The 18,406-nt window shown below is 31.9% G+C and overlaps 1 protein-coding gene across 1 annotated transcript in view; it reads right to left on the minus strand.

The window, feature by feature from the left end:
• Positions 1 to 18,406, minus strand: part of Dh31-R (Diuretic hormone 31 Receptor) — a 545,747-nt gene that overhangs the window by 325,436 nt on the left and 201,905 nt on the right. Inside the window, exon 2 of the mRNA XM_089636652.1 lies at positions 7,693 to 7,791. Coding sequence (XP_089492778.1) covers positions 7,693 to 7,783 — 91 coding nt within the window. The 5' untranslated portion in view covers positions 7,784 to 7,791. The remainder of the gene's footprint in view (positions 1 to 7,692; positions 7,792 to 18,406) is intronic.

The following is an 18,406-nucleotide window of genomic DNA, read 5'->3' on the forward strand; positions in this document are numbered from 1 at the left end:
GGAAAGTGATGAAACAAAAACTTTATTAACTGGGTTAAGTAGGTTAGGTTAGGTTAGATTAAAAAAATCATCGTTTCCAATGACTTTATATCACTTTTTAAAAGTGTGTTGAATTGTCACTGTGTTGAGTTATCACGGATCCATAAAAATATTAAGAAAAGGACGCTTGGATGGTTTGGGCATGTAGAGCGAATGAGCGAAGAATGGTGTGTAAAGAGAATATATGACGCAAATGTGAATGGTAGAAGAATTCGTGGATGCCCGTGGAAGACATGGCACGATCAAGTGAACCAGACATTTGATTCGCCACGTCAAGATTCGGAATGACAGAAGAGTATTTATGAGACGATCTGTGAATGTGATTAACGCAAGCAGTGTGTGCCAATATCGAGTTGTATGGCGGTCAATCCCCTCTATTTACTCCTGGTGAGAAACGGCGTGATGGTTATTTAGTTACTTAGCTAGGCTGGTTATTCGTAACCTGAGAATGTTTGTCTTTCTTTAAAAATATCGTAGAATAATTTTCGTTCGTAACCTTTCCATCTCTTCGAATTCTTGCTTTTATCATCAGCGCAAATTGAACATAATGTATTATAAATATATCATTTTTCAAACATCTCTAAGAATATGTAGTAGTCCAGTTTTATTAAAACCTAATTGAAATGATTTTTCATTTCCAGAATATTGCATCGGGCATTAAATCTTATTTTAAAACCTTTTATATTACCTTATTTATTAATAATAATTTATCTCACTAAAAATCGGTTCGGTTGTACAGTGATATATATCTAGTGATATTATACGATGAATCTGTTATCGTCTTGCACATTAAGATACGCTATTCATCAGCTTAATTGCAATTACAGCAAATCTTCAATTATTGTTCATGAAGAGGTTTGTAATTACAATATGTTGGATTGCCACTAATTTACAAACGTTGAGCCGCGTCTCCAGCGACAATATTACCACAAACATTAAACCAAATGTTGCAAACATAAAACGTTGGAGCAGGGCTGCATTTTTTTGTTTTCCATGGCGGATGGAAAACAACAAAAAACGCTTGTTTTTTTTATTTATTTTTGTCATATTCTTTTTAAATGTATGTTTTGTATTACGACGAGAAAATATTCTAAAATGAGGTCGGAATGTTAACGACGTTGGTGAAGAAGGCGTGTACAAAAATTTGCTCCGCGTGACCACGAAGAATTAAACAGACCTGCGGTCAAATTTGCCCTGACGGCCTAGAAAATGGACGGGAATATTATTTTCGTTCATTCTAGTGACCATGTATTACTAAAATTGCATGTTTTAGACTGAATACATCGGGAAGTTAAAAACGTTGTACAAATTTTAGAAACCGTTTAGTAATATATTTTAAATTTAAGATGCTGTTTTTATTAATCCATTTGTAAAAAACGAGAGCGTCTGTAGCGGGCGTGGTGGACACCAGGCGGGCGAGGAGGATTTGATTTCTATACAAATCTACAGATTTATTCTGAGATTTGTGAGATTGTGTACATTTGATCTCCAAAACAAGAGGAAGGTAACTGGTACCTGATTTCGAAAAACTACCCATCTCAGTTTATTTTTTGGTTAAATAAAAAATAAATTATTTGACACCTCACAAGAGCGCTCACCTCACGTTGAACAGACTCAGCATGCCTACATGTCTGTGCATTAAAAATGGAAATCAAACGGACCGCCCTCATTTGATATTTCAAATATTAGTCTTCGTGTTCTCATTTTTGTTGTTTGTTTTTGGGGTGTTATGCCGTGTTGCGCTAACTCCTTCTTTAGCCGACGAATAACACCCCAAAAACAAACAACAAAAATGCTTTTGGCCGTGAGAATCTAAAAACTTACCTTCGTGTTCTCAGTTCTATTTTCATTCCTGATGAACTATTATTAAAATTTACTTCTAATGAGCAGTTCCAAAATTTAACATTTATTACAATTGATTCGAATGCGATTTAAATATGTTTTGGAACTCTCGTCACGTATTTCTCTTTTTAAGTACGGAAAATTTCTATGAAATCTGTCTGGGAGAAACAAATCTAGAAATATGACGAAACGTCTCCAATTAGTATATTTTGCCTGCTCCAAAAGTCGCACGAAGATTACAAATATTCCATAAAATAACAATGTATTCATTCATTGATTCGAGATTTGAAACCAGCAAATAAATTTATTAAATTAATTACTTCATGTTTTATTTTGAAGTTTGTGTATTTAAGCAGGAAATTAATTGATTAAAATTTATAACTTATTTGGAAAGGTTGGTGAATTTTTTCAAACAAAACTCAGTAATTCGAATAAAATGCTTGGATCACTTTTATAACAAAAACTTATTGTGTGAACGGCGCTTTATAAATAGTTATAATATATTCATGTAAGATTTGATGTTAAATGGTATGGAAAATGTTATGTACATATATATATATATATATTATATATTTATATATATGTACATAGAATATGTATATAAAATTATGTACATAGAATATGTATATAAAATTATGTACATAGTCTAATTGGCCAACAAGACGAGGCAATACCCTAATAAAGGAATCTTAAAGACGAAAGTGAAGCAGTAGTGTAAAAATATGCGACGCGCGGTTCGGGTGTATTGGACAGACCTGCAGTTGAAAATATCAAAAATAAAGTGGGAATCATAACGACATAAGTGATGAAGTCGTGTAAAAACAATATTCGGCACGTGGCCCGGCGTAATTGACGAACCCACGGTCGACTTTGCCCTAGCAGGCCTAGAAAATCGTTCTTTCCGTTTATATTAATTATTTCTGATGAACGTATTACTAAAATCACAAATATTTCTAGAAGAATCTCTCAGAAAGTTGCTAATTCATCGTCTAAAAAAATAAAATCTGGTTCTTGCAGTAAATTTTATAGTTGAAAAAACGTTTTATAAAATTTTTAAATCCTTTTACGTTAAATATTTTAATGGTAAGATCCTGTTTTAAAATCATAAATATAAAAAACTTACATTCGTAGGGATCTTCCTAGACACATTTGAGATTTAAGTAATATGTCAATTAAAATGTGAGTGTCGAGCAAACCCCCGTTATTAGTCTTGTGTCGCCTTGTGAGGAGACTTCACCACCTTTATCGGGGCTTTGCTCGACGATCATATTTTAATTAATTCCGACGAATTCGTGACTACAATATCTTAATTTTAAACAGATGCCAACAGGATATAATTTATTTATATTTAAGACTAGCAAAGTCTCTGTATAAAGTCTCTGTACAAAGCCCTGGCGTCAACCGGTAAAATCAAAGTTTTTTTTATTTTAATGTGAACAGCTCTAAATATTATAAAATAAAGTCTCTATCGGCGACTGTCTGTTTGTGCGCTTAGTTCTTCTAAACTATGAAACTGTTTTTGATAGGTTTTTCACTGGCAGTTAGAGAAATTATTCCGAAAGGTTTGTGGATATAAAAACAAGCATATTATATTCATAGAAAGTAGAGAAAAGTCGAGCAAGCCGGGTAAATGTCTTTTGAATTTTTTTAATAAATATCTATTTTTAATTGTATGACTGAGAATTATACCTTCCTTTCCTGACTGGAGTCAACCGCATTATGAACCTCGCCAAATGCGGATCGGGTTTGACCAACATTTATTTTGTTAATTAAAAGTTATTATGTCTTCCAATTTCAGAGAAATGTTCGCGACAAGTTGATAGTTGCATTGATAGTTTCTGCTCGATTCTGCTTTATAACTACAAACTCTTCGCGCATATTCTGTCAGAGTTCGGAGTATTTCTGTTTGAAATTGAATATTTCTGAACGTTTTCGAAATCTAAAAACTGTTTATGAAAAGTGCTGAAATACGCTTTTACGGATATTTTATTAGAAATAAATAAACATATTTTTTTTATTTTCAAATTTTTAATGCAAACATGAAAAATAAATAAAAATGGCTCACTTTACGATAACGAATAAATATATAAAACACAAGTATTTTATTAGACAAATGTATTATGATCGTATTTGCACGTGACTTTTTTGTCGTTTCATATAAAAATAATTAATTAATTTTTTTTTTCAAATTGCGTTCGAAACCTTTGGTTTAATAAAGGCACACAATTTTTCTGTGGTTAACTTCTAGGTTTGAATAAAATCGCGTAGTGTTTTCTCTTTCTAACACCATTTAGATCATATTTCTCACCATGACAGTAAGAAAGACACAGCGATTTCTGTGAGACCATATGAGATGTTCCCAAAACCGAACAAATCAGCCTTAAGGGTTAACGTATATTTTCTGCTTTAAATTCAAGAAATATTTTATAAAAATAGACCGTCTGCATCTGTTTGAGACTGTACCACTTTGTTAATTGTTCAAGTTGTTTAAAACACAAAAATCTTCGTAGTTCTCTGTATTTTTCAGCTATGGCAGATTTTCTGATTTATGGTTGAGATATATTTTCTGAAAAGAGTTCGCCTGCCAGTGACTTTAAAAAAAAACACTTTTTTTTAAAACGAAAAAATGAATTATGTATCCATAATAGTTTTGACTTTCAAAATAAATCAAATATCACCACCCAATATTTTCAGGCCTTTGAGCTCTTCCATCGTAAAACTTCACAATTTTAGAAAGTATAAAAAAAAATTCGTAAGTTATTATATTTTAGAAAAAAAATTAGAATAAGCCAAAGGACTAATAGTGTATTTACACCCCAAACTCTATACCAAAATTAATGCAAACACAGTATTATTATTGGTCCGCGTACGTTTAATTTTCTACCAAAACAAATACAAATGACTAATAAAATATCATACTATGTAAAACAATTAAAATTACGATGATAATAATATACCTTTGTTTAACAAATTTGCCACTATAGCTAAGAATACATGTTAAGGGTCCATAGTTTACATTTGTTTATAAATTAGGTAGTAAATAGAATTAAAATTATCTACTTTGCTGTCTGTCAATCTATCATTGAGTATGGAATCATAGCATGGGGAGGTAGCACTTTATCTGTACTAAACCTAGTCGTAAAATAACACAAAACCATAATCCTCATGATACCTCTAATTACAGACTCGAACTTAAATATTATGAATGTGTTTGACGTTCGGCAGATATACGAAAAAACAAACCTCACGCACCTACCCATATACAAACATACATACATATCTACAAAAAAAGTTTAAATACTCGTTGTACTCGAAACAATAACAAGGATTTACTCCAAATTCCTGTAAAGCATACAACTTTCGGTCAAAGAAATTTTAGGTACATTGCAACAATATTGTACAATACTTTTCCAGAGAACATAAAAAATATAATACTCAAACAAATTTAAAAAATACCATTATAATTGGGATCAAAAGTTATAATAAGGCCTTTACCGGTGCCCTCACCCAAATTCATAATTATTGATTTAACAAAAATATCGATTATTTTATAATACAAGTGTAGGTACATATATTTAAATTAACTTTTAAAATAAGTGCCTCAACACAGCCGCTAGCCTAGTGAGGTAGGTTATGAGAAACCTCAAATTTGTTACATACTAGGTACTTATTGTTTTTTATGTTATGTTATTAAAAACAATAAGTAGTGTGTAACAAATAGAAAAATTCAAGGTCTAGTACAGATAAAGTGCCACCTCCCCATGCTATGATTTCATACTCAATGATAGATTGACAGACAGCAAATTAGATCATTTTCAAGTGTTGTAAGTCGAGAAAGTTTCGTATTGTTAAAAACAAAAATTTTAATTAATTTTAAATATTTTTTTTAGCAATTATTTGAGTGTGAAGATTCCATTTTAGGTACGGATCAATGATGAGGCCGAGGTACTTCATCTGGATACTTTATCATTATGTCTGTATGATTTAGATGTTGAAGCACTTTTCATATAAATTCTTTGCAAATCTTAATTTTTAACTACAGCATTACCATAACTAAAAAATTAAAAAAAAAAATTATGTCTTCCTGTGATTGTATTTAAAAAATAAGTAAATAAATAAAATTAAAAAATAAACCAAAAAAAATCTTCATCCTTTAAAATTTATATTACAACTTGCTTGATATTGTATTTTAGAATTTTATTTTGTTTCATAAGTTTATTTCTATTCTTGTTTCATTAGTACTTTGTTATTATATTGCCCTCGCACAGGAAGTGCCTTTTTGGGTTCTCTTAATAATAATAATAATTGGATGACTTGTATAGCGCCGTTTTTGTCCAAAATCACCTCAAGGGCGCTGTACAAACTTATGATACATTTCTACAGTGATCTATGTTATTACTTAACTATTTATGGAGAAAATATACAGTACAATACTTACCTGGTAGGTCACTTGAGATTAACACTTAATTAACATTATCTAATTGTTTATAGGCGAAATTTAGAGACAGGATTTAGGACTTAATTGAAAAATTGAATATAACTGGACTTTCTCTTAGGAATGGTATATTTAATCTAAGGGTACAACAGCTTAAAAAGGTAAGTTTTTAGTTTAGACCTGAATTCTGTTGGATTTGTTATGGATCTTACTTCCGGAGAGAGTTTATTCCATGCCTTCGGCCCAGATACACCGAAAGCGCGATCACCAAACTTAGTAATTGGCTTGCTCTTATAAGGTTCTATCAGTCTGCCTACAGCTAACTAAGTTTTCCTAACATTTTATATGTAAGTAATTTTTGTACTAATAATGTGTTTTTATTCTCAAAATAAAGGAAAAATAAAAATTAAGATTTTCTCCGCGATATAATATACAATACATCAACACGTTACAGCACGCGCCATATAATTCTCCCAAGAACGAATTTATCACGTTCCTAGGGACCGGGCCAGGCCTATTCCCAACTGCCTCTTATTTACCACTCCCTCCCCCCTTGTAGGGAACTAACCTAACCGCACCAACAACTGTAATGGCCCCCCGTGCCGCAGGAACGTGAGATAACTCAAAGCGTTTAATTATAACACGTAGGTGTGGTAATGAGGACAGATACCTTGGCGGGTTTGCTGGTACAAACATTTCAATGTCATACTTGCGAAGAATTAAAAGTATTAAAAAACCTTCATAGTTTACCTCGGCTTATGATGAGTTTTGCTGTGTACCACGCTCATACTGCAAAACTTTTGAGAGTGGTTATGATTCATGATAATTTAAGAAAAAAATCCTAAAAAGTTTTTTAAACAAAAATTAATTTTTATTTAAAAAAATATCTAGTGTGATCGTAGCTTTACTTATGCGAGTAATGCACTTGTTAATATAACAAAATGGCGACCCTCACATTTCAAATCTCAAATAGAACACCTGACCAACTGCGAAGAAATAATAATTATAACGGTGCGTTTATACGAGCGCTTTGTAAGATACACATAAATAAGAAATTTATCATACAGTTGTTTATTTGGGCCCTAATGAAATAAAATGTTTATTATGAGCGTGGAACCGATGTATTATGGTGTACAGTTATTTTAACGCTTGTCAACTAGCTAGGTACTTAACTTGAGGGTACGTGAGCTTCGCTAAATCTAAACGCACTTGGTTCAATTCCGAGATGCGACTGAATATTGTTCTGTCTTTTCTGTTTAACATATTTCGTTCAAGAATCGTTAATATTGTCTTAATAACTAAATAATACAATGTTAAGTTTTACTCATTAAGTTATACCACTATAAAAAAATGTTAAGTGTTGATGTATTTCTTACCTGAAGGCGGCTCAGTACTGTTGTTGACTAATTCGCATTCTGTCCTCTTTTCCTTCAAATAGAGGAGAAGCGGGTCGTCCATAGGCTCCATGGTTTAATCTGAAATAATTAAACGATTAATTAAATTATTGTAAACGGAAAAAATAAGGTAGAAAACATCAATAACTTATTTAACCCCTTGAGTCTTTTTTGGAGATATTTCTCCCAGCCTGACACGGACTCATAAAAGTCATACTATCTCATTTTGTATTACGGATTACGGTGCGATATGTATAAAAGTTTTGGAAAGAGAGAAAAAACTTTTTATACTTGCATTTGAAAGTTTACAATGTAAACTTGCAATTTTTTATAATAATTATGTAAAACAACAAATTAAGCAGCTGAAAAGTTGTCAAGTTTTAAAAATTAAATAGTAAATATTTTTTACATTAGTCAAAGAAGAAACGATCTTTGTCTACTTAAATATGTTTTTAGTTTCTTGAAATGTGTTAATTACAATTGACACAATAGAAAACATCGGCAGGCGACTTTAAAAACTAAATCTAAAGTTGCATATATAGAGTTGGGGCACCCTCATCGCATTACAAAGCTATCAATATGTCAAATATAATTCGAATTTGGTATTCACGAACAACAATAAGACATCTTTCAGAACCTTCATTCCAGAATGACTCGCATTTTTATACAAAATGTGTTGTATGAAAAAGGCCGCTTAGCCGTTCCTCGTAACGTACGTATAATCTACGCGTTCATAGATGATGTTATTTGAATTATTTTATGAAAATACACTTTTCGCAAGTTACGTTTATTAAAGAATAATAAATAATTTAATATTATTAATTATTTGAAAAAAATATGAAAAAATAGTTGAGTCCGTATAAGTTTTTTTTTTCAGGAAAGGCATACAAATTCAATGCTACATGGGTGATTCAATCTAATATCGTATTTTTATGCCTTTCTTGAAAGACTTGACTTTTTATACGGACAAAACCATTTATTTAAATTCATATTATGCATATACGCGCGCAAACAAATAATTCATCTAAATATTTGAAAGCATATGTTCTAAAAAGTGAATTTCCATAAAATAGTTCAGGCAAAGCTTAGTGCTAAATCACTTTTGAAATTGGTATACATTATGAATACCAAAAATATGCTTTTGATAAATTGAAGGTTTTCCTATCGTTTCGCTTGAATAGAATACAAATAAAAAAATAAATTACTCAAAAAAAAATATAAATGTAAACTACTAAAACAAATAATTTTTCCATAGAAATGAACGCGTAAAGGAAACGACTTTTAAAAAACACAGTATTATAGCTAAGATTATCTGTGGCAGTTTCACTTGATTAACTTTTTTGCTTTCTTATAAAGTTATTTACAAAATAAATAAAAACTAGTTTTGTGCTTGAAATCGAACGTTTCTAGACTCCGTTTGTCAAGCGGTTTTAATGCCTATCCCCTAAATTGTAAGGTATACCAAGAATATATACATTTTTAGCTTGTAGATTCCTCTTAAGTTAACGCCAAATTTGAACGTGTAGATTATAATGTACGTTACGTTTACTTTTAATAACTATATAATAACAAGTAAGTACTTCTTTGTCAAATGTAATTGATAGTCTTATGACATGACCTTAATTGGCCATAAACCATTATTTTATCGTAGTTACTTGGAGACCGTCTGCTTGAAAAGTTATAATTATTTCGTCGTGATCACCGTACTTTAAAAAAGTGACAGCTGCGAGAAAATACAGCCAAACATTTTGTATTAACTTGTAAGGCAGTCCAACAAATTCTGATATGAAAAACGATATTCCTCGTAAAACTTTAGCAATGAATCAAGGAACCTACAAATTGCCCGATTCTCTCTGAATATATTTAAGAACCGAGGATTTTCTTCTAGATTTTGATTGCTTTTACTTCTTTTCTGTTAATTGGAAGCACGAACTTCGCAAAGAAAACATATTATTAGCAATTCATGTAATAAAAGACAATGATACATTGATTCACTGTTCAACGTGTTGCGTTGTAGATAAAAAAATAAGATTAAAAGCGATGCTCCGTATATTCTACGTGTTCACAGATGGTGTTAATTAATTTATTTTATTAAAATACGCTTTTTTCAAGGTTTGCTTTACAATAGACAAATTATTTGTTTGCCACAAATTATTTTATGTTTTGTTATCAGAAATTTGGAAATCTAATAGATTGAATGTATACCTAAATGACTTACTGATTGTAAAGTTGATGAAAAACTCTTTCACATTTTAATATTACAAACGGACATTTACAATTAATTTTTTTTTTTTTTTAGTATTATTTTGTCGCTTACCGATTGCTTTTTCTTTTGTAGACTTTACACTTTATATGAAACTAAAATACATATTTAATTACACAGGCGTATTATAAAGGTTGTTGTGAATTCACTTTTTTTTTGTTTTATATAAAAATAATTAATAAAAAAATTACAAAGTTTGACAAATATTTCGTAAAAATGTAAAATTTTACAGCATAATATGTATGAAAATACAAGGCCTGGTGTTATTTTGTTTTCTAACTGCATAAATCATTTATCTCAGTTATACTAAAAGAAAATGGAGTTACTTTATTATGATTGCGTCTTAGTTTAGTACCGAGTTCACCGTATCGATGAAAAAGTAAGCTTCTTGTGAAAAATTAAAACTTTGAAAATTATTTTAACAATAAAAGTAAAAATGTTGGTAGGTACTTGATTTAGAATGCCATTATTAATCTTAATATATAAAACATCCGCCTGCGTATGTTTGTTCTTATTAGTGCCAGAAGCGTTTAGAGAGTGGTTCGAATGATAAAAAAAGTCGGTGACGCCCATGGAATACTTAACACAATATCTCTGTACAGGAATGAGATGCGGAGTCGATTTAAAGTCGATGTAGTTTTTTAACAGTAAATTGTGGTGGATAGTAATAAAAGGTGGAAAAAGTCAAAGATGGCCCAGAAAGATATTAGCAATAGCGAAGCATTCCACTAGTAGAAAATGATAATAAAATGTACTGGAGTTAAATGTTTTTTTTTTATGTAGGTAAGTATTTAAGAACCAATTTTAAAAAACTCACGATTTTAGAGATAATTTTGGTGTTGATTAATTAAATACTGCTACTGTTAGTATGATTATATTTTAATAATTGAAATTGTTAAAGGTTGTAGCACGCAAGTACTAAAAAAACTAATGCAAAGTTTACGTAAATCTCTTGATTTTTTCAAATAGTAGGCGCCCTTGAAATATAGTGAAGCAACTCAGACGAAAGTAACACTGGTAGGTACTGAACACACAAACAAAGAAAATCATAAATATTCATTACGCAGTAGACTTGCCGTCTTTGCAATGGGATCTGGTTTTATTGTCCAAAGTTTAGAACACCTAAATTGTGTTTATGGACCCACATTTCCTTTAGACTTTTAGAGCTAGGAGCCTTCTTGAGGACCAACAAATGTGTGGGAAATGACTTACGATCGTATTTGATTTAAAAGAACCTGATTGAAATTGGCATTATGATCCTTTACAAGCGTATTTATAGATTTGTGAAAATATTACATTTGTAGATTTATGAAAAGTTTGACATTGACATGAAATATTGTTAATCACTACCATAAATTAATGATTTCACATATCTTATGATGTAACTTTATTTCTATTTCTTTCGTTCTTATTGTAATTTTTATGTAAACGTTTATTGTATTCTCCTGATCATTAATAAATATATGACATTCAATTATTCATACCAATTCATTTTTTTTTATTAGAAAACTAATCATATCTTCCGTGTCAGAAAATAGACTGGCCCAATGAGTCAGGCAAATAATTATTTGTGAAGGCAGTGGGCAAACAGTGCTTGTAAAGCAATGAGTAGTTGGAGATCGACTGTCTTATAACAGATGACACAATAATAATTATAGGTTTTCACCATTCGCCGTGAGGGAGACCTTCAAAAGATAATCACACATGATCAGCAAAACATGTGACTACAAACATGTTACTGCTGTCTTTGGTATCCGCTTTCTCACAGTATTCTGTATCCTGTAATTTGTTTCTTTCAAAGCTACTTTATATTTTTGTTTAGCGCGCAATATTCCTATAACTTTAAACGAATACCATGTTTCTCACATATTCATTCACATTCTAAAATGTCAACATATTTCACATTCATTGATCTAATAAGTAGTCTATGTTTTTTATGTAATTTCGAAGCCTCATATGCCCTGCATAATGTATCACTCGTGCGATTGTGGAATATGTCAAACGGCCCTCCTACTCTGATGAAATGATCTCATCATCATCTATAACCGTTTATTACCAGAACTGTGGTGGTATTAGGACCAAAACCCAGGAGCTACTAATTAATGTATTATCGAATAACTACGACGTTATAGTTCTAGTTGAAACATGGCTTGTAGCAAATATAAATACTGCTGAATTCATAGATTCGCGTTACACGGTATTCCGACGTGATAGGGACCGTACACTCACTGGTAAAATGGATGGAGGCGGTGTGTTGGTAGCAGTGCGCAAGGAGCTTGCATCTTCCCGGCTCGATGACTGGGAAAATGGTCAAATCGAACAAATCTTCATTTCTATTCCGGTAAGGTCTTTCAATCTCATCATATGTGCAGTATACATACCTCCTGCCTCACAACCTACGGTCTATGATACGTTCTCCAAAAACCTGGAATCTGTATATTCATCACAACCAAATAATACTTTTTGTGTACTAGGAGATATGAATCTACCAACTCTGACTTGGTCATTTTCCGAAAACAGCAGTCAAGGTCTCGCCTCCTCAAATACGGCTGCATCGAAAACATTGCTTCAAGCAATGTCATTGATGGACTTATTCCAATATAACTGTATACCTAACCATAATGAAAAATACTTAGACCTCGTATTCTACAGTCGTGAAACAAATGTTACACGTAGCAACAACCCTCTCATCTCAGAGGATAGACACCACCCAGCCCTTGAATTTGATATATCCCTCGTAATTCAACCAAAAATCAAAAACAAAATACAGCGTAGGCGCAATTTCAGGAAAGCTAATTATGCTCAGATTAATGAGGACATTAATTGTATTGATTGGTTATCTGAAATCGCAAATGTATCAGCCGAAAAAGCAGTAGATCGATTCTATTTAAAAATAAACAGTGTAATTGATAAGCTTATTCCAGTATTGGCACGACGAAATGACAAATTCCCCATATGGTTTACTCCAGAACTTATTAGGTTATCAAGGAAAAAAGATAAAGTCTGGCTCAAATGGAAGACATATAAAGGTCTTTCTGATTATCGTGAATTTTCCTTCTTACGTGCTACATACAAAAAATTGACTTATGAAACCCGAAGGTTATTTTTTGACAACATCGAAAGTTCATTTCAAAATAACATCAAAAGCTTTTGGTCATACATATCCTCATTAAAATCGTCTGATGGATACCCTGCTGCAATGTCCTTCGAAGGGCGCAAATCTAACGATGCCCAGGAAATTTGTGATATGTTCTCTGAATTCTTTAAGTCAACATTTGAACCTTCCTTTATCAATGACCCAATTATTAACATTGACCAACTTGAGGAAGTTCAGGACTCTGGACTTGCGCACATTCACACAATTAAACTAACGGAAAAAGAAGTGCACTCGAGTTTAAAATCGATGGACATAAACAAGGGTGCGGGTCACGATGGAATACCGGCGTTTTTCCTTAGATCTGCTGCGTCGTCACTGTGTGTGCCGCTTACCATAATATTTAATAAATGCCTGAGTGATGGAGTTTTCCCTGATAGGTGGAAGTTGGCCTATATTATACCGGTCCACAAGGGTGACTCGCGTCAAAGAGTGGAAAACTATAGGCCAATATCCATTCTCTCGGCGATCCCTAAACTATTGGAAAGACTTGTCCATAACAATATATATCCCCAGCTTGCTGCCAAAATTACTGAACAACAACACGGGTTTGTAAAAGGCAAATCTACCATGAGTAATTTACTTATTTACTCAAATTTCTTATTTACTAGTATAGATCGAGGCCACCAGGTAGATGCAATATATTGCGATTTCAAAAAAGCTTTTGACAAGGTTGACCACCTTATTCTTATCAAAAAAATTATGTACAACGGAATTAGAGGAAATTTATTACGTTGGTTTATCTCATATTTAACAAAAAGACAACAAGCCGTATCATTACGAGGACACACTTCTACATGGGAACCAGTTACTTCTGGCGTGCCTCAGGGGTCAATCCTGGGTCCGCTGTTGTTTATTCTTTTTATTAACACTGTTACTAAATGTTTCGTGCATTGTTTATATCTTTTGTACGCTGATGACATAAAAATATTTGCCATTGTTCGGAATCTAAACGATTGTCTGCTCATACAAAGCGACTTAGTAAGGTTCGAAACGTTTTGCAATGAAAACAAAATTTACCTAAGCTACAATAAATGTAAACAAATAAGTTTTACTAAAAATCACAACGCTATCAAACACAATTATTGTATTGGTAATTATTTACTCGTGCGCGTTTATTGTATAAGAGATCTAGGCGTTCTTTTTGATTCCAAACTCCACTTCGATGCGCACATTGATAATATTGTGAATAAAGCTTACAGCATGCTAGGATTTGTCATCAGAAACAGCCGTGAATTTCGAAAAGCTGAAACATATCTTCTTCTTTACCACACTCTGGTCCGTTCTCAACTTGAATACTGCACCTCCATATGGAATCCACTTTACGATATCTATAAAGAAAATATTGAAAGTATTCAAAAGAAATTTCTGCGATGCCTCAATTACAGAATGAGCGCACCCAAACGCGGGTACATAAATATGCTCTCGAGTTATAAAGTCTCCACTCTATCTAACCGGCGAACATACCTTGATCTCATGACTCTGTATAAAATCTGTAACAACGTTATTGACTGTCCCGACTTACTGAAATTAATAAACTTCAAAGTACCACCCAGAGTAACAAGGCTTAACGACTTATTCCACATTAGCAGGACGCGTACAAATGCTGGTGTCAGGGATCCAATCAGAAGAATGTGCGAATCACTTAATCAGAACCAAAACCTCAAGGACTCTGACTTATTTTTTGATACACGCACTACTTTTAGTAGAAAAATGAAGACTGTTTTCCTACAAAGTTCATAGTAAAAAACTTAGACATACTTGTTTAAATATGTATATATTTTTTAATTTCTGTTTAACATTGTTTATCTATTTATATTTATATATATATATATATATATATTTTTTTTTTGTTTTACCCTCTAAATTTTTTCAAAAATAATTTGTAAATTCTTATAAGGATATTGCGCATTTCTTTCATATCTCTATTTGTAAAATAATATTCTTATGTATATATTTTTCCCCTATTTATAAGTCAAAATATTTATAAATGTTTTTAACTGCTGTTTAAGTTAATTCGTGAGAAATAGTTTGGATACAGGTAAATTCTCTAGTTGATGTTTTGTATATTCTTGTCAATTGATATCTGTATCTGTTTTTTCTCCTAAATAAATAAAAAAAAAAATAAAAAAAAAATATATCGGCACATAATATTTGTCCAATCACAATCTGTTGTATAGAGCCCAACAGATCCCGATGGGGAATTTTCAAAATTGAGGGACACTGTTAAAAATATGTAATAACTTTAACATTGGCGGGTGTGACGTCACAAATACCCTCTGCAAGAACATTGTAACACAAACAGAATTTTTTTCGAAATTTAAAAAAAACTGTGATTATTTCCCAGTACCCACATATTTAGATGTTTATTGAATACGCATGTTAATTTCACAATAACATTATTGACGGCCGGCATAGTCCAGTGGTAACGCATTGGACTGCCATTCCGAAGGTCGCGGGTTCGAACCCGGCGTGCGCAAATAAATTTTATTTGATTGATTTGTGTTATTTCACAATTAATTAATTAAAATAATATATAGTATATTTGCGGCACGTTCCAGAGTGGAAGATACTACCAGTATCGCCCTGGTGTAAGACCACCATTCAGAATTGAAAAGTTGCTCCAAATGGCTTTAGCCGTGTTTAGTGACTAGATCTGAATAGCCAGGTACTTCCCCACCTTCCTCTTTCCCTTCCCCACTTACCTTCAGCCTCAAAACATCCCCCAATTGGGGATGCCATAGTCTCACTGGCTCTAGACGGGAGCAGTTGGGACTCTTGTGAGGTATTCACTATAAAAAAAAAAAAAAAAAAAAAAAAAAAAAATGGTGTCGTGAAACTGTGACTCCACATTCCGAGTTGGTGTTAGAATGTGCTGCTGGGATATCTGAAATACGCTACCAGTCCCAAAACTATGTCAACTGCTATTATGTTATTTGAGACAATTAATTTCTTTTTGACTTTTGATTTACTTTATTTTACAGAGTTCTTAAACATGAGTTCACTGACTCTAACATAATCTGATATTATTAATACTCCAGCGTCTGGACGGTGTAGGCCCTCTGATTGGTCAAATTTAAATTGTCTGTTTCGGTTAAATTCCGCTAACTTCAAAATTAAGACACGATTTCATACTAAAATAGGATCGCCTCACAATAATACGAGATTTATTCAAAAGCAACGTTTCTGCTCATATAATTTTTGGATAATATCGAAGAAAATATGTTTTAGAAAGTTCATAATCCATTGGATTAATTACATTACAATGAAAATTATCCACAGTTACGTAATTATGCTTGACGTTTATAAAAAAAATCACCCGTTCCTTCAATGGCCGATACGCACGGCTATAGATGGCCGACAGAGAGCGCACCTCTGGCGGTTTAAAAACGAACCAAATGAATGGCGCGAATATTTAAATATGCAGCTCACAATATTTGACTACTTAGATTAACAAGCGTTTACTAAGAAGATTTCTTCTGGAAGCTTATCACTTTGTAATGGCATTTTTCATTATCATTTATATTTTTTTTGTTTATTAATTATAACTGATTTTATATTGACATGTTTTCTAATTTCTAAAATTTCAAAATTATTTATTTGCGGTGCTTTATATCCTGAGTGAAGTATTTTAAGACCTGATTTTTTTTATCGAAAGTGTGATCTGATATTATTAATACTCCAGCGTCTGGACGGTGTAGGCCCTCTGATTGGTCAAATTTAAATTGTCTGTTTCGGTTAAATTCCGCTAACTTCAAAATTAAGACACGATTTCATACTAAAATAGGATCGCCTCACAATAATACGAGATTTATTCAAAAGCAACGTTTCTGCTCATATAATTTTTGGATAATATCGAAGAAAATATGTTTTAGAAAGTTCATAATCCATTGGATTAATTACATTACAATGAAAATTATCCACAGTTACGTAATTATGCTTGACGTTTATAAAAAAAATCACCCGTTCCTTCAATGGCCGATACGCACGGCTATAGATGGCCGACAGAGAGCGCACCTCTGGCGGTTTAAAAACGAACCAAATGAATGGCGCGAATATTTAAATATGCAGCTCACAATATTTGACTACTTAGATTAACAAGCGTTTACTAAGAAGATTTCTTCTGGAAGCTTATCACTTTGTAATGGCATTTTTCATTATCATTTATATTTTTTTTGTTTATTAATTATAACTGATTTTATATTGACATGTTTTCTAATTTCTAAAATTTCAAAATTATTTATTTGCGGTGCTTTATATCCTGAGTGAAGTATTTTAAGACCTGATTTTTTTTATCGAAAGTGTGATCATTATTCAAAAGATGATTTGCAAACTCAGATTCACTATTTCAAAGACCGTTTGAAGAGAATATGTTTAATTTTTTTATTTAGTATTTCAACTATCAATTTATTAGAATAACCGTTATTAAATGCTATTTGTCTTATGAATATATTGTTTTATGGTTATATGCTATTTGTTTTTTTCAGGTCTTAAAATACTTCACTATAAATAATTTTGAAATTTTAGAAATGAGGAAACATGTTAATATAAAAGCAGATATAATTAACAAGAATTTTTTTATAAACTCTCTTTTAAATATTTTCCCACTCAACTGGTCTTTCCCGTCTAACGATATTGTAATTCCTAATTATTATAAACCCAGCCTACTGTTACCCCTCCCCCCTCCTTCCACTTCTTCTTTCCCAATTGCAATCTATATTTAATTTTTGACTTCGGTGTATACACAATAAAATGTAAACATTATATTTTTTCATTTATTGGACAATTTGCATAGCGCCGCTTTTGTGAGATATCACCTCAGGGGCGCTATATTGTAATAATCTACCTTTATATATAAATTTTTACTCTCCTGATGATGTTGTATATATAATCTAACTTTAAACTTTATTAGATACAGTAACAGTTGTAGGTAAAGAATTACCACCAGTTGGAGTAAAATTAACACCTTTTAATTAAACCGACTGCTGATCTCATCGCACAATTCCCCTCCTTTTATTCATAAACACTGGTACAATTAATAAATATGTAATAATCTGTTATTTAAGTGAACTTTGTTATAACTATCTTTAATGGTGACAAACTAAACGATATTGATTCAACTTATAGACATTGACGGTTGTAACACATATTTAAGCACTGCAAGTCTCCTATGAGCTAATTATATTAGGTACCTAAGATAACAGTTAATATCAGTTGCAGACATGTAGTCAATAATTGTGTTTCATTTGAAATAATCCATCACAAATACGTAAAATTTC

Source organism: Hesperophylax consimilis, chromosome 10, assembly GCF_061612785.1.
Source record: "Hesperophylax consimilis isolate HC1 chromosome 10, BYU_Hcon_1.0, whole genome shotgun sequence".
Classification (NCBI taxonomy): Eukaryota; Metazoa; Arthropoda; class Insecta; order Trichoptera; family Limnephilidae; genus Hesperophylax; species Hesperophylax consimilis.